At 32.2% G+C, this 21,764-nt stretch overlaps 1 protein-coding gene across 3 annotated transcripts in view; it reads left to right on the forward strand.

Moving 5' to 3' along the window:
* LOC107453289 (protein O-mannosyl-transferase TMTC3) overlaps window positions 1–21,764 on the forward strand; it is a 268,366-nt gene that overhangs the window by 240,115 nt on the left and 6,487 nt on the right. For all 3 annotated transcript variants that reach the window (XM_043049050.3, XM_016070054.4, XM_087163097.1), the window contains 7 exons: window positions 338–431; window positions 2,581–2,706; window positions 5,083–5,165; window positions 15,014–15,086; window positions 17,461–17,547; window positions 21,415–21,488; window positions 21,621–21,741. In XM_043049050.3, coding sequence (XP_042904984.2) covers window positions 338–431; window positions 2,581–2,706; window positions 5,083–5,165; window positions 15,014–15,086; window positions 17,461–17,547; window positions 21,415–21,488; window positions 21,621–21,741 — 658 coding nt within the window. The remainder of the gene's footprint in view (window positions 1–337; window positions 432–2,580; window positions 2,707–5,082; window positions 5,166–15,013; window positions 15,087–17,460; window positions 17,548–21,414; window positions 21,489–21,620; window positions 21,742–21,764) is intronic.

The following is a 21,764-nucleotide window of genomic DNA, read 5'->3' on the forward strand; positions in this document are numbered from 1 at the left end:
TACCTCGCAACTTCTACTTGTATTTCCGTGATATTGGCTTGTATTGGTGTGTATTGGCCGTCTGGGGACTTCTTTTCTGGTGAATTTCTACCAGCTGTTCATCATTGCACCTTTTAAGTTTTCAATTTATATGCTTCAAGATTTAACGATTTCGTTCATCAAAATGAATCATCCCTCTTTCAAACACAACTTGAATCATAAAAGTATATGAAATTCGTGCATTTTATGAAGTATTTTAATTTGTATATGAATCTGTTAGGTACATGATCTCTAAGAATTAGGAATATTATAAATACGAATAATTTTAGTATTTCGCTTTTATGAATCTTTTTTGTAGCATTGAATCATCTGATACAAGAAGTTATCTAAATGCTGGTCGTATTTTAACACTTCTTCGTCGATACGGTGAAGCAGAGGACATCTATCGTCAGGTAAAATATTTTTTTAGCATTTTATTCGACTACAAATTTCAACACAATAAATAATATTTACAAATTTTATTCATCCAATAAAAGAGCACCCAGAAGGATATGGATAAAAAAATCGAATCACAGTGAGCTAATTGTTGTCATGTCATGTGTCATGAATGTCAGGTGTAGTGCGAAAGAAAGGCATCACTTTGAATAACCTTTGTTCAGATGATTGGATTTCATAGGCTAAGATGCAATCATTTTTAGGAAAATTTCAGTGGTTTTTCTCTCCATGTAACGCAAATTCGAGTTAGTTCCATCAAAAAGTCCACGAAGGAAAATTTCTACCAATACTTGATCCAGGAGCTCCCTCGTCTTCTGTATTAGGTTCAAGATTACAAGGCTACGGATCTGAGCATTTATAGTCGTAAACCCAATATCGGGTCTGCTGTTTAACGGCGGTTATATATTATATAATATATTTTAAGAAAAAGGTGCAATCTTAATTTCTGCAAATCCACATAAGATTTGCCAAAATATCGAAAGGGTGTATTCATTCATAGGTAAATTTTTCTAGTATTATTATCACAAATATCTATTACGAAATACAATATAAATGTTTGCTTATCCCATGAATGGGGCTCCTGCTTTCACTTGGCGCACTTACAACTTTCCCTTTATTCCTTTTGAAAGTTTAAAAAAAAATCATTACATATTCAAAATAAAATATTCAGATAATTTTTTTTACAATATCAAAGCGCTTATTTCTAGTTAGTTTCAATGCAGCAGGTGAAGAAAGTTAAATCTCCCCATGATTAATAAAATGAATGCTGTTAAAGTTGCAATATACCCTGCATTATCTTTCTGAGTTTTGAAACTTTCTTTGCAACAAGGTCTGTTTGAAATGTTAGGTTAATATATTGCATCAAGCTATTCAAACCTCAAAATAACATCAGTTTATTTCAAATCATTTTTGTCCTCTTTGAAAAACCTGCAGTAATAAATCTTTAAAAGCCTCTTTCTGTAACACATTTTTTAACACGTTTTCAATTTTCGTGGTCGTCCTTCTCATGCAACGCAAATGTGGGTTAGTTCCATCAAAAAGTCCTCCACGAAGGCAAATTTCTCCGAATACTTGATCCCTTGCCTTCTGGATTAGATTCAAAATTACGAGGCTACGGAGTTGAACATTGGTAGTCGAAAACCCAAAAATTGGGTTGGCTATTCAGCGATGGTTATAAAATAAAATATATCAATAATTGCGAGATTTGCTATTGACAATAAGGCAATACTATTTGAAAAAGCGTGGATCGATTTGTGTTTATTTCATAGCACATTCAAAAAAACCTATAACAACTAACTCTGAGATGTGTTCGATTATAAGAATTGATTTTAAGTCTTCGTAAAGGAAGGTATTGGAAATCAAAAGTTGCAATCAGGTCATTGCAGGAATTTTACTTAAGTATGGGGGTAGTCCACAAATGATGTTATGCTTGGAGGGGAGGGAAGCATTCAGAAAATTGGAGAGATTTGTGGCAAAAGAGGGGTTGGTTTTAAAAAAGAGTGACAATCCATGGAGTGGTTAATATAAAATAAAAACATTCAAAATCAGCAGAGTAAAGTTTTATATTGCTTGTGTTGATTTTCTAATCGAAATAAGTATCCATGTAATCAATATTATAGCTACGCTCACAAATTTCATTCAAACACATAGTTAAAAGTTTAAGAAATAAAATCCGAAATATGATCTATAACATGCGCATTGTTTTTTAACTGACTGTTAGCCTATCTTTATACAATATAGTTAAACGAAAGGGTAAAGGAAGGTGGTTCAAAATATTGAAGAAAAGAAAAGGTTACGTCAATCGTTATAAACTATGAGTGAAGCACCCTACATGAACACTTTCAGCATGATACTCAGTTAATGGATAAACATTCTTGCATAAACAGTTTAATGCTTATGAGCATTTTAACAAATTGCTTTAATCAGTTGCAAAATTGTCATTTTGCAGAAAGAGAAATGTTTCAGAATTGCAGATTTTTTTTCCAACAAGAAGGGGACAAATTGTTAATTTCCTTTTAATTTCATTGTTCAGTGCATAAAGGAAAGATAAAGATTACAGTTATTTTAATTCAAATGACTCAAAAGTATATAAAATTGTTGTTACAGGCGAAGACATTGTTTCCGGTGGCTGAAAAGAAGGAATTGTATGTCACGCCCAGTCATTTGCAGGTATTCCTCCATCTCGCATCTCTCATCTCGCAGAACGAGAGTAGACTGGAAGAAGCTGATGCGGTAAGACTTCTTATCAAGAATTTTCATTCTCAAATTATGCTAAAATAAACGGCATCAATCTGTCCATCCAATTAACCGTAAAGTTTACGGTTTTAAAGCCGTTAAAAATTTGAATAGCTAAAAATCCATAAATACAAATCTGTACTATTTTTTAAAACCATTTATAACAACATGCTAACCATGCTGAGCTAATGACATAAGCAGCTATGCTTGTATTACATCAGAATGAATCATTCATTTTAATTTGATAAATAATTATTTAATTAGATATGTAAATTTGATTTGATATGTAAATTGATGATATATTTAATTTGATATGTAAATTTGATTTAATTCGATGGTCATAATAATTCCAAATTAATCTACACCATTTGTCCAATATGATAATAAAAATGTCTGTAATGAATTTGTACTTTTTCTCAATGTTTGGTATTTCGTTACTTTATCAACCATATTTTATTATTTAGAGAGTCATTTCTTTTGGATTTCCCGCAGTGGACTGATCACAAAGACACGATTCCCAGTAGGACACGGAGGTTAAGCATCACTGGCTGCGGTCAGTAAGTGGGTGGGTGAACACTTTCATCAGCCTACGTAGGGACCGAGGGTGCGTGTCATCGGTCCTCGTTAAACTGTTCTAACGTAAAGTGCTCGACTTGGCGTGCAGATCGTCGGGATACCATAGCAGAGGTGCCATCCTCTCTGCAGAGGACAAAAATTGCAAGAGCATGTTCTCGGATCACCCTCAGGGATGTTTCCCAGAACGTAGTCAATAGCCCATTGTGCAGCTCTAGTGCGACGTAAATAAAGTACCTACCTACCTCATTTCTTTAGAGAATCTTAAATTTTATCTAGTTGATATACTTTCTTTGTTGAGTTCAAATCTACCGCGTGTTTAAATCATGTGGTGAATTATGAATATATCCTTATTCTTCTCATGTAAATTAAAATTCAGAAAGTTTGAAAGATGATTTCAATTAATTTTAGCATAAGTTAATATTTGTTACCAAGCGCTCTTTGAATGAAGTAATAACTCTGAACTGATTGGAATTTGTTATTATTAAACTTATCGCTCCGCATGCATTTTCAAAGCTCAAATTGACATTCCCTTAATACTAATACTAATAAATTTAATACTAATACAAATAACTTAATACTAATACTAATAATATCAATACTAATACTAATAATACTAATAATAATAATATTAATACTGATAATACTAAAACTACTAATGCTAATACTCTAATAATAGTAATACTAATAATGCAAATACTTATACTAATGCTACTAATACTAATACTAATTATACAAATACTTAAGTTTTATATATTTAGTACCACCCAGGTTTAGGATGTCAAAGTTAAAATGTGGTCCCATAACTCGAACTTAAAATAAAACAAATAAAACCAAAATTGTAATGGGTATGAAAGCGTATTAATCGCATCTGAATATTCTTCTGATTGTGGCACGCGCCATTAAAAGAATGCGTAGCAGGCACAACAATTTTCTTAAATATATTTGATTTAAAAATAATATCAATTTTTACGTTCATTTGCATTGTCGCTAAGATCCAAAAACATGAAGTTTATTTAAATGCTTTTCACATTATTTATGGAGGATTAGATGGCTTTTGAAATGCACAAAACTTTTATCGGAAACGCGAATGATTATTAATAAGGATAAAGTATTTTTATTTATTAAACAATTATTGAAAGAAGAATTATGTTGAAAACAAGTTTTTTTCATTTGTCTTCACTACTGCCATGCTTACGGTAATAAATAAAGTTATTATTGATGTATTTAATACAGTAGAGAACAGAATGATTTCAAAATTAAAACTCTCGGGGACAAATGGTGACAGAGGAGTGAAATTTACAGCATGTTTAGTGTAAAAGTTGTAAAATTTTTATATTGAAATTTTGGATTTTAGTTACAAACGCTTCTAGCAAATGGGCATTGCATGCCACCGATGATCTGAGCGGTTGATTCTAGCGTTGAAACTTGAAGGGAGGTTGTGTACTGTATGTTTGCAATTTTATTGAGCAACGTGTGCTTCTGGCGTTGGAATATCGTAGCTTAGAATACAGTCTGTGGGATTTGTATTAATTGGTAGAACTGTGTACAAGCACCATTATGTTAGCAACTTTTGTGACTAAATTCCAAACCTTCCAAAATATCTGTCAGTATTTCACTGGACATTTCAAAACCCATTTTGTGTTTATATGTAGCATAATTTCTGTATGAGTTTTATTTCCTTATGGAATTATTTAGATGAATTCTTTATCTTATTTAACATTTTTGTGCTAACAATTTTTTTAATTTACTTTGAAAAAACATGATTAAATGAATAAAAGCTTTTTTTATATGTTTCAGCTGTATAGAGAGGCCATCACTCTGAGATCTGATTTTACGAATGCTTACCTCAACAGAGGAGACGTTCTTCTAAAGATGAACAAGTAAAGTCAATCATCATACTACATTGAGTCAATAAATTAACGCATGAACAGTTTCTAATTTATAGTTAACTAACGATATCATCAACTCACATTTAAGTTCAGGTCGAAAACAGCAAATGAGAGGAATAGTATATCACCAGACATAAATAATAGCACTTATACTGAAAGTTTTAGAAATAAAAATAATTAATTAATTTAATTAAATAATCAATTAAAATTTAAATAAAATAATTAATTAGTTCTCTTATAAGAATTAATTTAAGAGTTCCAAAAACCATATTTAAAATTAGAACTGTTATTTGCATAATTTAAAACACGTATATTGCTAGGGGATGCTTTTTTAGGTTGATAAAAAAGAACTGAAATATCGAGCAAATGAGCAGTCATACGTACTTTAAACGTGCATGATTAAAAATTTCTGATTCGAAACTCTTCTTCGTACTTTTTTTTTAAAAAAAGCAACAAAAATTTGAAACAATCCGAGTGGTAAGTAGGGCAAAAATGAAAGTTTAATAGAGGAAAAATTAATAGGGTAAAAATTAATATAAACCAACTATTCCATATTTTTGTTTTAAAAATGTCAATTAGTCACGCAGGTTGTATAGTCGTGAAATTTAGTTATCGTATATCGTAAAATTTAGTTCTTGTGATGCCTCATTTTTAACGCAGAAGGGAGATTTTATTAAGAAAGATCGTGCCTATTTTTGTACATTTTACGAGTTAATTTGGATTAAAGAACTTAAAACTGTTGTGACTAAAAACACTGATATTTATAATTGTGTATATACACGGAAGAGTCATTACAATATGACCACCCTCTATCTATAACAATGGGCTCGCCCAGGTTTTCATGGTTTCTCACCCAGGAACAATGTTTTCATGGGGCACACTAGGACCCATAATCCTCATAGAACAGTCCCTGACGTCTGTAAGCTACTTGAACATAGTTGCAGACCAGGTTCACCCATTCATGACAACAGTTTTTCCTGCGGAGGATGGTGTTTACCAACAGGATAATGCACCATGTCATAAGGGTCGAATCGTCATGGATTGGTTCGAGGAACCTTCCAGTGACTTTCAAGTCACGTCTTTGCCCCAAAATTCACCTGACCTTAATCCAATAAGGCATTTGTGGTCCTACTTGGAAAACCAAATTTGTGCTGCCATGCTACCTCCTCACAATGTGAGGGAATTGCAGGATCAGTTGGTGAGCGCTTGGTACCAGATACCTCAAACTACCTATCAGCACCTTGTGGAATCAATACCACGGCGGGTGTTAGCAGTTTTGAGGGCTAAAGGTGGTCCTATATGTTATTAGCAGGGTGGTCATAATGTAATGGCTCTTCGGTGCATATAGAAATTCTATGAATTATTTGTTTTAAATATAATTTCCAAGTATGAATGAAATGCATATGCATTAAATCGTAATGTATAAATTAAATGAAATAAAATGTTTCGCTGAACGTTATGCATTTTCAAAACTTCATTTTAACAAGTAAAACTACTTCTCGGTCACTTCTTCTTATTGAGCCTGCATTCCATACTTATTTTTTGTTGTCAAATATAGTTGAGTTTTCTTCCTACATAGGTAATCGTTTGTTTCTTTACAAACAAAACAACAGGGCTGGATTAGCATTGGTTGGTATTGCGCTGGGCCCATCTCCAAGACGTCGTGGGCTCGATCCCCACCAGCTGAAACCTCCCCGTGCAGTAAATGGTGAATGACGCACGTTAAATCTCCCGAGGAACGAAGTCTTCCATTTTCCAATAACAAATCATACCTCTGGAGGTACTGATCTAGGAGTTTCCTTGTCTTCTGGATTAGTTCAAAATTAAAAGGCTGCGGAGTTGAACATTAGTTCTGTAAACCCAAAAATAGGTCGGCTCTACAACGGTGGTTATAAAATTAAATAAAATACTCATGCTATTGTAAAACCAAAATTCCCGATCTCAGTAATAGCCTACACGAAAAAGTCATCGCGAAAAAAAAATTCTTCCAATGCTATCTTTTATTTATCTAATTTGTTCTTCATAAACTCTAAATAATTGTCCGCTGTTTATTCTCTTTGACTCTTTATTAACTAAATTAATGACCCATTTCTTTATGATTATAATTACTTTTGTTCAGGTTTGAAATATATCCTTTAAATTTACACTTTGACAAGCTCCACGCATCACCCATTGTTATGCGTTATTTTCGCGAAACAGCGCTTAATGATAATGAATGATTTCTTAAAAAAACTGCATTCTTATTAACTTCGATGCTTAAACGACGATGAAATGGAGCGTTTCTGACTTTGTAGTAGGGGTATCAATGGTTAAAACCATTTGTTTTAATGTTTTTTATCTTTACTGTTTCGCTGGTATGAGTGAGTATTTAGCGATTTCATATCAAATCATTACGAAAACGATAAATGCTTTACGAAACCATACTATGCTGTCATTTTAAGTGAGTTTCATTTCGTTTGTTTTTCGTCACAAATGAGAAATAAATTCGAGATGCGTTTAATACTATTTAAAATTAAATATTTTTGATCCTTATTTTATTAAATAATAATTAATATTTTTAAAACAATCTAACGTTGTGATGTATTTCTTCTGAAAAAGTTCCCATTTGAGGCAGAAAATTGCCCAGTTGTCTAGGATAGAAGAGTTTGTCACAATTTAGGTCTTGATATGACCATAAATAGCTCAAGAACGCGTATCCTTTTCCTTAAAAATTAGTACATGGCCGCTGACTTGAAAAAAAATATGTTCAATGAATCCATTTCTGTATGAAAAACAAATGTCACATAAGTGGGCTTGTTTGGTTATTTCTAAGAATCGATAGTTATTAATATAACACTACCGGGTATAAATACACAATGTTTAGGGAATACCAGGCAAGAATAAACTTTACCTTAAAAAAACATCATTGTTATGAATGACAAGAGAGTGCCTGCCTCGTAATTGGGGGCAACAAATGAAAGTGAGCAAAGTTCCAAAAAGAAAATATTTCGAGAGACCCCGAAAAGTAAAAAACACTTGCATCTGGTATTTAAAATGTTCTCCATTTCACTCCTTCAGGTTCGTAGCCAACAACACCTTCTTACCTAACTTCCTTACGCTTAGCTTTTAAATACCGTCTTCATACTTTTGTTATTTTTATCGTAAAAATGTACTTACTTTACATATTACTTTTTTTTTATCACTTAACAACATGCTTGAAAGTGTCTCACTGACGCAAAAATTTCAGATATGGAAAAAAAATAAAGCAACGATTTAAAAACAAAGTTACTTTCAAGGTTTTGCATATATTCCTGAATAGAAGTATTGAAACATTATTCACATCCTCACAAGTTTTGGTAAGAGTCCTTGTCTTCTTGTTTTTTGAGGAAATTGCACATTACCAGCATTTTTTCTTCTTTTCCTCACCAATTCCTTTTACGGACGTTACTCGTATAAGCAAAAATTTCGAAGGAACACATGAAGGAAACTGTCTTTTGCTTGAGATGTTTATCACATGGCACAAGATCAAAGAAAGGTTCTTTGATATCAATCATCAGAACGTCATGTTTAGTCACCCTACCTGAGAAACTTTGGAGAAGCTTTGACTTTTTTTAAAACATGTAGGCAAATGCTGCGAAGTCAGAAAAGTTTTCATTACCCATGTGCACTACCTTCACATCAAGAGAGAGTGGCAGCATCAAAATCTGAAGGAGTTTCATTTTGCGCTGGCATTTCTCTATGAGACTAAAACTACTGTCAGAGAGCATGAAACTGTGCCCCCCCCTATATATATATATATATATATATATATATATATATATATATATATATATATATATACAGTCCAGTTACATTAATGTGACCACCTGTCAAAATCCAGAATAACCATCTTTGGCAGAGCTAACCACTACGAGACGTGCAGGAAGAGAGTCAGTTAGGTTTCTGAAAGTGTTATGGGATGTTGAGCCATGCCGACTCCAGTGCCGTGGCCAGCTGCGCTAGATTACGCGGTTGAGGATCCATGGCGCGAGCAACCCGATCGAGGTGGTTCCACAGATTCTCGATTGGGTTTAAATCCGGTGAGTTTGCTGGCCAGGGGAGTGCGGTAAATTCATCCTGGTGTTCTTCGAACCACGCACATACACTGCGAGCTGTATGACACCTCGCATTGTCCTGGTGGTAGATGCCATCATTCTGAGGAAAAATTATTTGCATGTAGGGGTGGACGTGGTCCGCAAGGACAGATACGTATTTGTACTGATCCATAGTGCCTTCCATAATGATGAGTGCACCCAATGAATGCCAGGAAAAGATTCCCCAAACCATAACGCTCCCTCTTCCAGCCTGCAGCCTTCCGGCAATTGTTGCAGGGTGTTTGCTTTCAGACGTTTCACGCCGTATACGCCAACGTCCATCTGTCCCATGGAGCTAAAATGTGATTAATCGGAAAAAGCCACCTGTTATCACTCTGTGGACGTCCCGTTGCGGTACTAGCGTGCAAATTCCAGCCTTTGTCACCGATGAACAGCAGTCAGCATGGGTGCATTAACCAGGCGTCTGCTGCGGAGGCCCATGCGCAGCAACGTTTGCTGAACAGTTGTAGAGGATACACTCTTGGTAGCCCCTTGGTTCATTTGGGCGGTCAGTTGCTCAACAGTTGCACATCTATTCGTCTGAACGCATCTCCGTAGCCTTCGTTCGCCTCTGCCATCTTTGGCCCGTGGTGCACCACATGTGCCACGCCGCTTGTTTTGTATAGTGCTATTTTGCCATGCACGGTATACTTTTACCACGGCGGCACGCGAACAGTTCACAAAATCAGTCGTTTCCGAAATGCTTCCACCCTTGGTCCGAAAGCTAATAATCATGTCCTTTTGGACGTCGGATAAATCGCTACGTTTCTGCATTGCGCCAACGACTGAAATGCTTTTCGATGCCCTAGGACATCCAATCTATACACTACACTGTAATGTGCTGCCACATGCACTCTGTGATTGATTATTTCACGTTGACGTCGAAAGTAGGTGGTGGTCACATTAATGTGACTGGACTGTGTATATACAAAATCACAAATAGCACCATCCAATTTTTAGTTTTTCAGCAGTTGTCTGCCCAAATCACTACAACCCATCGAATATCTGAAACTTTAGTAGCCAGTGATCCAAAAGCATGAAGCTTTTCTCCTCATCTTGCAACATGATTTCATTCTACATATTCATAGAGTGTCGTGGATGCAGCTGGAGTAAAACTTACTTGAATAAGTTAAAGTAGGAAAAAATAAAACGTGCAGATCCATCCATCCATACAAAACATGGTCAAACCACTTTCAGGCATATGTGAGAGTCATTTTGTGCTTTTCACTTTTGAGAACATGCAAATCTAGCTGAATGGTTGCCTTTTGCTTTTCTCTAGGGCTGGTAGTTTCTGCAGAAGTATTGTAAGTATCAGATCAAGGATGCGCAAATGTAAGTTTTTTGAAATCCCTTTCAAAAATAAACTTGTAGTAGGTATATGTAGCTGAGCTGTCAGAGTTGATCTTTCTTGAACATATCGTGAATAATTTAAATCAGAGTTCAGGCACTCCTTCCTTGAATAATGACTTCTTCGAGTAAGGAGTTAATATGAGCTTCAATCAACTTCCGTCATTTTCGGAAAACTTTGTTCCGCATGCATTATGGTTTTTCCCCTCTTCCCTTTGAACACAATATTTCGCTCCTTCTTTTGCTATTGCACATTACGTAGTTCTCTAGGTGTCAGAGCAAAAAAATCTGTTAAATGAAACACACGCGAATATGCTCTCTTCTCTCATTTGGAACCATAATGAAAAGGCACACTGTCTCTGATACTTCATGCTTCCCATTCCTTTTTCCTTGCAATGGCACAAGTTACAATCCCACTTTGTTTAGCTTGGTATTTAGGACATTTTTACGCAAAAAAAACAAAGCAAATTGATTTCTTGGTGTTTAAGTCGTTTTTGATTTCTAGTCTTCAATTATCTCGATTAACCCTATTACTATTAATAATAAACAGCAATTATTATTGTTTGAAATAATAGGAGAAACTCATGTTGTTATTTTATTGTTACAAAACCATGTCACTCATAAACCATATTCCACACACTGTTTTTTATGGATCTATTTTAGATCTAGCGTAAGAAAATAAAAAAGTATTAAATTAATTTTTTAAACACTGTTATATTTAGCGAAAAAAATTGCATTTTGAAATTTATTTTGAAGCTTAACTTCTTTGTTCCGCAAAATATGAAATCACCATTTCTAGAAACAAGAATACTAAACGAGTCTCCTTAGAAAAAAATACCCTTCTGAAATGAATCAGCCTTTGTCTCAAGTGGGAGAAATTCCCTAAATAATGTCATGCCCTCTTAAGTCAGCTCTTTATTTTTATAAAAGCGAACATAGTATTTTGATAGAAACTGGAAATGCTTCATTCCACTCATTTGTGAGAAAACAAAAGTAAATATTTGAAGTGGAATAAAAATTTTAAACATTTTGTTTTTTAAGCAAACTATATGGGAGAGAATAATTTCATTTCTGAAAAACCTAGGACAACAAAAAAAAAGAGAGAATGTTGGGCGAGTCACTTTTAAAAGACATGTGTGGGAATTTTCGGTGGTGTTACAAGTTAACTACGATACTAATGCGTCCTATGTTTCTCGCTTTAGGTGTGACAAAAATAAAAAAAATTTCTTCTCTTGAAAATACTCAGTTTTTTTTTAAAAAAATAGTGTGTTATTTTTAATTTTTTGAAAATGAGATTGTTCATGTCAGTAAAAAGTTTAATTTTTGAGTGGCAATAATTTCTATTTAGCAATAAATAGTAATTTTAGATCTGCCTCAAATGAGCCAGGAAATAGTCATCCAACACTGGTTTCCAATTTAATTTCAAACTATGTAACTTTCTTAAAAGTTATCGAAATTTGGAGAGATGATAAATGCTTTTTTATTGAATATGTGGTGAAAAACTTGGTTCATGCGGTTAGGAAGTGGTTGAAACTTGTAATTTTACTCCAAGGATGATAAATTCCTTTTGCGAGATTTCCAGTTTTAAAAATAAGAAAAGACGATAAATGATTTTAAATTCAAGCACTCTCTACAACCGAGGTATTAAGGAGAATAATGCGGATTTCAGTTGTCAATTCTATAGGGTTCACGTGACATAGAACGTGAACTTCATTTATGAATTTCATTCATTTATAAGTCTTCTTTGTCTTTTCCAAAAAATAGGCTTACATTTTTTTAAAAATTCGACACGTACGATGCCATCCCGAGAGTAGTTTTTCATAATTTACTTATTAGACGTTGTTTTCAGACAGGGAACGAGTGAGGCACGTGTCATACATTAAAAGGTTATAAGAAAAATAAAAAAATAGCGCGTGGAGTCCCTCCGCGCGGAAGAAGTGAAACTTCGTAATGTGGAAATGAAAATAGGAAGGGGTAGAAATTGATTTTTAGTGAAATCATATTGTTTCTTTATGACAAACTTTATTAGCATTGTTTACAATTTACAATTGATCTCATCTTTTAATTATCATTTTCTACGCGCATGCGTTCGAGTGCCACGCATTCACTCTCGCTCTGTCTCTTTCTCTTTCTATTCCCCCTCCCCAGGAGTGTTGAACGTTTAACGCAACAGTGCTTTCATACCCCTTCCATGGTAACGTTAAACGTTTAACGCAACCTTGTTGGAAGTCGCATTAAAAGTTTCACTTATAAAATAAAAACCGGCAAAAATAAAATAAAAAAACATAGAAAAATAAGTATCTAAAGCAGAGTATCTATGTGCATCAATGTATTTTTATTAATTGTATTTAATAAAAAAATATGCTTATTAACATTTTAAATACAATACTTTGTTTAATTTAAAAATTTTTTCGCTTAGTTAAAGAATATTAATAATAAAATATATTTTCAAAAAAAATTATAAGAAGAAATTAGCTTATTTTTAAATACTCTAAATTTCAGCAAGGTATTCTTGGTGAATTTAAAAAAAATATCGCTTTGTTTTCTTTAACGCCAATATTACCTACAATGTTTTTCTCTTACCTCGTGCGCTCAACGAACGTAAAGAGAAATCTAGTTTCCATTATAACGGTAGCGTTAAACGTTTAACGCAACCTTGTTGGAAGTCGTATTAGAAGTTTCACTTCAAAAACAATTTCAAATTGTTATCCAGCTACTCTTTTAACATTGATCTCTACGTTCTTGACTTTTTCTTTTTACAGGTTCTGGAACACGTGGAAATTCTGACAGTAGTGAATATTTTAGTTTTCGTTTATTGTAATTTTATTTTATGCTATAACCTTCGTTGAACAGCCGACCCAATGCTTTGCTTCACTATTACTAATGCTCAACTCCGTAGCCTTGTAATTTTCAACCCTATCCAGAAGACAAGGGAACTCCTGGATCAAGCATTGGGAGAAATTTGCCATCGTGGTGGACTTTTTGATTTGCGTCACTTGGAGAGGAAAATCACAAAAATCTTTAACGGTTAGACTAGCGGCAGGGGGAGTCTAAGACCGTCTATCACTGAGGATATTTTACGTTAGTACTGTGGTCGGTGCAAGCCGGATCCAGGATTCGCATCGACCAGCCATCGCTGGGATTTGGACTCGGTTCACTTTGTCGGAAGGCGAATGATCTCTCCCCTGAGCCATCACGGCACCGTTCCTTATTAACATAAACTTATACATATAAACTTTTTACTTAAGCTTTGAACGAACTAACAGAGATCATTGAAATTAGACTTTGGAATATGCTAAAAGCATGTTACGCATCTTTCAAATAAAAATGTTTGAATTAAAATGTTTAGAAATTCAAATTACGATGACTAAGAGTTTTTCTTATCTACATCTACAAGAAGGGTTTGTTTGAATAAATATCGCTATACTCCAAAAAATACAGACTTCTGAACATTTTGTCCTTTCTTTGCAATACAATGTATAAAAATCATTCAGAGAATTCCAGTAAAATCCGATTTGTATATGAGTTGTGTGTCTTAAGTTCAATGTGCGGATCATACTACTCGTTTAACTTTAACTTGTTTTTTAAACTTAACTATTTAAACAAAAATAAAAATAAAACAAAAGACGCGTATATTTAATTCCTTGTTAATTACTTTTGAAAATAGTGGAAGCATTTTTGTTGAAAGAAAATATTTAATATTTGTGTTGACTATAGATTATGAGGTTTTATGCACTTTTCCCACCCGAAATAACTTAATATACTCACCAACGTGAACTATGCGCTGACTAGTAACTATTTAAAGTTACTTATTTTCATTTTTCGTAAAATGTAATAATATAAAAAAAATTAAATAAATTGAATTATTAAAATAGTTATATAATTTGGATTTTCAATCCAATCCGAAAGAGTCAGGTTTAAATCTTTGAATGATTGGTAATTTAAAAAGAAAATACTGAATAATATTCGGATTAATTTTTTAATTTCACGAAGAGTGTATTTATTTAGACATTTCTCCTTGTCAGACAAGTTATTTGCATCGCACTTAATTATACTAAGCCTAAATCGGTTACAATTTAGGTTCAGCTAATGAATATTCAAAGCGGCAAATAAAACGATTTAATTCATTTCGCTAATGAATTCTTCAAGATGAACACATTTCTATTTATAAATTTGAATAATGCGGTTGTAAATGAAATGATAAGATAATCTCTCACAAAAGATCGAAAAAAAGGAGAGTACCTATGGATAGTGTATCTGTTTTGTTGATTTTCCAAAGAAGCAAATTATTTTCTCTTCTTTATCTCCAATCAATAATCCCTTCTCACAATCATCAGATGGTTGAACTCCCATTCAGTTCTTGTTCACTTTCTGTTTCAGATCGAAAGAAGCCGAGTCCATGTATCATAGAGCTATACAATTTGATGAATCCAATCCTGATCTCCATTTCAATGTAAGATTGCTTTTATATGAATTATAAAAATGTTTTAAGAACCGTTTTTAACTTTAAGGCTGTTGTAACGTTTGTCAGGAATATTATGCTATTTTCGTAGCTGAAAGGAGTTTTAAATGTTACAGAACATTAGACTGAGTCCATAATGCACGGATAAAACTAATGATTACATGGAAACAAATCATTCGATTAGCTGTCAGGAGTGCTACCAAACTAAACTACATAAGCTATCCATTTTGATGCTAAGTTTCAATGTAAAAATTTTGTTAAAAGCGCATTATATAGTTTAAAGCTAATTTCCGTTTGCTTTTAAGCAATATATTCACATACATTTCTCTTAAACGGTGACATTGATTATCTCTTTCTCGTTGGCAACAATAAAAGTGAAATAACAAGAGTATGATCAGTCATAAGCAAGAAAGAGCAAACGTGCTTGTTTACAAATTTTTGAATGACTATTATTTTTTGTCGTGGACAATAAAAAGTTGAAACAAATTAACTATAAATTTGTTAAGAATTGAAAGTTTGGAAAAGAATAATTTATATCAACAGGGTAAGTTTTCTATATTATGTTTTAATTATACATATTTTGGTTCAATAATAACAATTTTATTCATAATAATAATAATAGCTTTAGAGTGATAACTCTGAAATTTATTAGTGTGTTTTAAAAAAATTGGGAATTTTTCATAGTAATTCTGTTTTAAAAGTATAATTATTGATTTGTTTTTTCAAGTTTTTCTATTGCAAGGCATTTATTTCACTTCAAAAGTTTTTTATTTCTATATCTTCGTAATGTTAAGATATATTGGAAGGCCAGAGAACTAATTGCGTCATAGCCTATCTTCGGGGCATTTGTAATAAATAAATAATTTATTTCAATATCTTACTATTGTCTAAAATAATGTATTCGAATTTTTAAGACTTTACGCTAGAACACATTCGAAATGGGTTTTACTTAAGCGAGCATGATTTCCAAATCAAACCATAGAAGATTCCATAACAAACTTCGGGGGTCGGTAAGCGTACAAGGGTAGAATCCATAAGTGTATGTTTAAATCATGTATTTAAAATAATGAAAATATCAAATATATGGCTTGTCACACATATTAATACCATGTGTAAAAACTAAATAAATTTTGAAACTTAAAAAGTAACAAATGTAAAATAAGACTTATTATGAATTAATTTATACAGCAACCATATTATACGCAGCCTCTATTAGTAAGGAAAATTGTGAACATTTTTCTCTCTGTATTAAAAAAAAGGATAGTAAATTAAAAAACTAAGAGGCCTGCAGGCCACAAGAATGCGACTATACTGAATTGATATTTTAAGTGTCGAGAGAGCCATTTTTATTTTTGAACTTAGCAGGAGATTTTCATTCGACATTTAAAATTTATTGTAGTTTTAAAATCTTTCTTTGTGATTTTTTTTCTCTTTGTTTTTACTTTAAATAATGTCTATTTATCCAATGTTGTAGAAAATGTATCGTTCTCGAAATCTTAATTTTATTAGCTCAGGCTTGACTTGATATTCAAAAATAACAACAAAAAAATAAATATAATTAAAAAATCTAAGAGAGTGAGTGATTAGTTGTTGCAGGATAAAAACTGTAACATTGGTATCGAAATGTTTAAAAATATGAAAGTCACAAAAGTGTTAAACAACATTTTCCAACCAATTGTATTTTGTTAATTTTTCGTTGCATATTATCAACAAGTTAAATTTCTTTTCATTTACTTCTTTTGTGTAACACATTCTGTACTTTTGAGCTAAGATTTTTTTTCAGACTCAGTCGATTATTTTTCTAACCTAGGTATCCACTCATTTCGGTATCATAACAAAATGAGCTCGCATAAAATTATAGCAATTATATATTTTCTAAGGAAAATTATCTTTTTCTTTTCAACTTGTGAGGGAAAAAAGCAAGTAATGGTGAATGAGAAGCAAATACTTGAACATAAGGCAAAGCCACCTATTATAAGAAAATCTACTTTTTTTTTTAAATCATCAGTTCTGTGGTTTTTTTGCGTTCTTAAAACGCATAAAAATACGTGACGAAAATTCATTGATTTTAATGATATTCAGATAGATCATTATTTTAATCACTCTAAATATCCAAAGAATATTTTAAATAGTTTCCCATCTATGTATTTGTTCGTATTTAAGAAAAGGAATATCTCTTTTACACCCAAACAGTTTTATGGTCGAATGAGAGCTTTAAAATATTTTAATGATCCTTGTTGTCATGACTTTGTTTCACGATACTATTTACCAGTGACTGTTTTGAAATCATTATTCCTTTATAATGTACTTGAAAGGAATACAGTTTTTAAACTTTAAATTATGCAATTTTTTTTTCTTTTTGCAGTTGGGAATTGTTTTGATGGATCAGGGAAAAAATACTGAAGCACTCGAGCAGTTCAATAAGGCTCTGGACATTGAACCAGACCACGAGGTAAGCATCAAATACTTAACACAAATTGAACAGTGCAACATAATATTTCTAATTAGTTATTTTTTTCCACTATCTCTTTTCAATTTGCTTGATGTTTCTGAAAAAGGATACTATTGAATTAAAAAAATGTAGATTATTGGAAAAAATTTAAGTAAATGCGTAAAATGTTTCCTACATAGGACATCTTTTTTCCGGCTAGTAACTGCCAATTTTCTTTTAATTTGCTATGCCTTCTTTGCCTTTTTGAACGCTAAAATGCAGGATTTGCACTAAAAAAAACTTCAATTTCAGTGATGCAGGCCTTGCACTGAAAAATATTGAAGAAATCAAATTCTAAAGCAATAGTATTTTAAGAAACAATATTAAAAGTTACATCATTTGAATTTAAGACTTCGAAAGAGAAAAATTGAGTAAAAGAAAAGATAGTAGAAGGTTGATACCTGTTTTCACAAGATTTAATTTAGTGCGTGTTTCATAAATTGGATATTTATTTTACTAGCACAATTGGATATTTATTATTATTTAATTAAATTGGAGTGATCACGCGATCTCTTCACTGCCTTCGGCATTATACATGAAATGAGCCTTTCTGGTTTTAACGGATGAGGTACTCTCGTATTAGTACATATACGTACTTTTTAGGAGGTTAATCATTTAAATCATGAGATGATTGATTGCTAAGAGATTAACCATTGAAAAGGTTAATCCTTTAGGTAATTTATTTTTGCAAAAAAGGAAGGAAAAAGAAGAAAAAATAAAAAATTACGTCGTCACTTATTTATGCCATAACAATACGTCGTCATATACACATTACGTCGTCATATACATACACTCATGGACAAAAAAATTAGCTCAAAATTACGTCGTAACAATTATTTCGGAACTTTACGTTACCAAATATTTTTTATATGGGGAACATCGTCTTTCAATTTAATTTCATCGACAAACTTTGGAAAACGAGTTTCTTTAATTAAAGTGTTATATAGTCATATTTAATTATAATAACTATAATAACTATACAGCATTTAATAAACGTTCCTTTTTTGCTAAAGACATTTCGTTTTAAAATTCATTTGCACTATTGCCCCGAATGATGGTACTCTTTTGAGTTTTATTTCACAAGAACCATTTATAAATAGCAGCATTTCATTCTAAATAGTTTAATTGATTTCGTGAATTTTTGAAATTAATTTCATTGGTTAATTTATTATTTATTTTTCTGCAAACTTTCAAATTTGATTTCTTTCGCACTAAAATGTTATGTTTTTATTGTTCAGATCAATCAACATGCGCTTTATTTTTTTACAGAAATGGAAACTATGATTTTCAATCTAAACTAGACTCTAGTTATAATGAAAAAAAATAGATGATAAATCATAGAAAATTGCAAACAAAAAAAAAAATCCTTAACAATACCAGAAACATTCATTCAGTTAATTCGCACTGTAAACGGTGTGTTTTCTTATTTTGAAGGTCTCACATGTCATGACGAAGTATAGTTGAAATCCGGGAAATAAAATAAAACTAAGTTTACACGTTAAAGAAACAAAAAAGAACTCTCATGAATTGATTTCGGTTAACCATTCATTTTACCATTTTTTCTTCTTTTCATGTTATATTAAATTATTTTTGGAATTGAGATAAAATGAAATTCATTGAGCCTATTACTTAAAATTAATATAATTTTTAAGACTAGTATTGTTTGGTGGGAAAGCGGGTGGAATTTTTTTTAAAAAAACCACCTACTGTAAAGGATCCGCCTAAATTGAATTTCTGAGCTAATAACTAACCAAATTTTGGTTCATAAATATAAATAAACTCGATGAGAAATGATCAAATGAACGAATGAATAACGCACAAGAGAAAATAGCTATCCGGTGTCAGTTTATTTTCTTGATCCCATGCTAACATTTACTGTTACCCACTCTTATGTAAACATAGCCTACTTCATAGATATTTTTTCTATTTTCTGCAATTATCAACAGATGGTCAAACAAATCATAAGTGACAAAATAGCTTCTCATCGACATTTAAAAATGACTGACTTAAGTAGGCAGTATACTTCCCACAGCCTTATAAAACGTTAACAGAAGTATTTGTTCGAAAAAGGATAGTGAAGGTCCTTTCTTGATTTTCTTAGCGAATAACAATTACTAAGGCCATCTTTTGATAAATAAAATGTTTACTCATACAATACTGGTCCTCTCAACTTTGATCTAGACGAGATTTATTAGAATAGGTGACAGTGTTGAACAAGACCATTTGAATAAAATAATACTTTCCTCTTATTCTACCTATCTCTTTCTTATTTTCATTCGTGTAAGGATTTCCTAATGAAAAATGTACACGTGAGACGGCTTTAAAAGTACAGTAGCGGCAGCAGCGCCATCACAAAGAGTTATAAAAAAAGGAATTAAAAGAGAACAGATTGCATATAACTGAATTTAGTAATCGACATGAGAGTCTTTAAAATAAATTTAAAGCCGTGTTAAATATGGATGCATGCAAAAAAGAACAATGCCCACTTATAGGCAAATTAAAGAATCCGACTTTCTACTTTTTTTGTTGAATATTAATATAAAATTTTTAAAAAACAAGTTTATTTGTTTTATTATGAGTAAAAACGTATAAAACTAGCAAAAATAATTATCATTATTATTATTTTCTTCTTATAGGGTCATTTTTAGTTAAAAATAAAGAATTTTTTTGCATATACGCTAAACACTGTAAAAAAATTTCTATCACCTGAAACAAAAAAATCGTTTGAGAATTTTATTTTTATGGCTATCAACAGTGTTGAGCTATTACCTCAAAGGCAAGTGCATATACTACTGAGTTAGGGATCAATTTAGTTAAAGAAGCAAATTTTTAATAATTTCCGCATTTCCTTTGAGAAAAAACATGCAAAAAAAATGAAATTCTACTTTCTTCTCTTAGTCTGTTATTCAAAACATGTGTGCTATAATCATAAACACTCATGAAAAATTGTAGAGAATTATTTCAAAAGCAGCATAAGATATCGTGTTAAGGTGATGTGAAATATGAAAAAAAATAACGGATTTTGAGATAAACGCATTTAAGGATTTAAAATCACTAGTCTATCCAGTCTTATCACTTTATAAAAAACTGCCATAACTTCGTTAATAATTAAAGTACAAATAAAAAAAACGTATTTTTAGAAAACTAAGAGTACATGAATTCTGAATTCATAATAAATTCGATTTCAGAAATTTTGCTCATGTTTTTGCACTAGTCAGATACCTTAACTTTAAGTGGAAGAAGGTTAGTGCATTGTTTCCTTTATTCATATAGGCAGATGTCACGACCTGTGACTTATCGATTGTTTTTAATCATTTGATCAACCATGGGAATAGAATCACTGAAGATCATTACGTTAATTTGCCTTTTACTTTATAGGTTCGATGACGGTGCTCGACCTTCACAAAGTTTTTTTCCACGATTTGTTCACTTTTACATCGTTTTCTAGTACAGACAGTACTTAAGAGCCACCATTTCGACGAAAAATCTCCACGTTTCTCTCAATTTCTGGCACTAAATCTTTTAATAATCCACGCTGTTCTGTTCTGGACGCACCCATCTTTTAGTACGACTTTGCATTCACTTTATGTGCTCTCATTGGAACTGGTCGATTAGCTGTTGGCAATCTGCGATGAGTTCCTCCTGCATGGGTTTATACCAATAAATATAGTACTGCTTTATCTCATGCGTCCACTTTTCAATTGGGCAACCTTTGAAGAAAATGAGAACAGCTACTCAGTCGTGTAGTATTTTGGTCAGTCATTTGAACTTTGAAAGTTTTGCATTCATATTTTTATTATTATTAAACTAAGTCTGCTTTTCTTCCAGAAATCTCTAGAGCTCTCTGCTATACTCATGCAAGAATCAAATAATCCTCGGCATAAATATTTAGCCAGAGCACGGTGAGTATCTCCCTATTTCAAGTGAATGAACATTGATACAGGCTTACTAAATTATACTTACTAACCATTATACTTACTTACTAACTATACTATACTAATATTACTTACTAGCTATTTACCTTCTTCTTCTAGACTGGAGAGAATCGTTGACAGGGGTAAAGAGACGGAGCGAGTCTACATCAATTTAGGATTGGTGGCCGTAGAAAATAGAAATTTCCAAAGTGCTGAGAAATGGTTCAGGAAAGCTCTTGAGGTACTTCATTTCATTTTCAATTG

The sequence above is a fragment of the Parasteatoda tepidariorum genome, chromosome 5 (assembly GCF_982258835.1).
Source record: "Parasteatoda tepidariorum strain Cologne lab strain chromosome 5, Ptep-v5.0, whole genome shotgun sequence".
NCBI classification, from domain to species: Eukaryota; Metazoa; Arthropoda; class Arachnida; order Araneae; family Theridiidae; genus Parasteatoda; species Parasteatoda tepidariorum.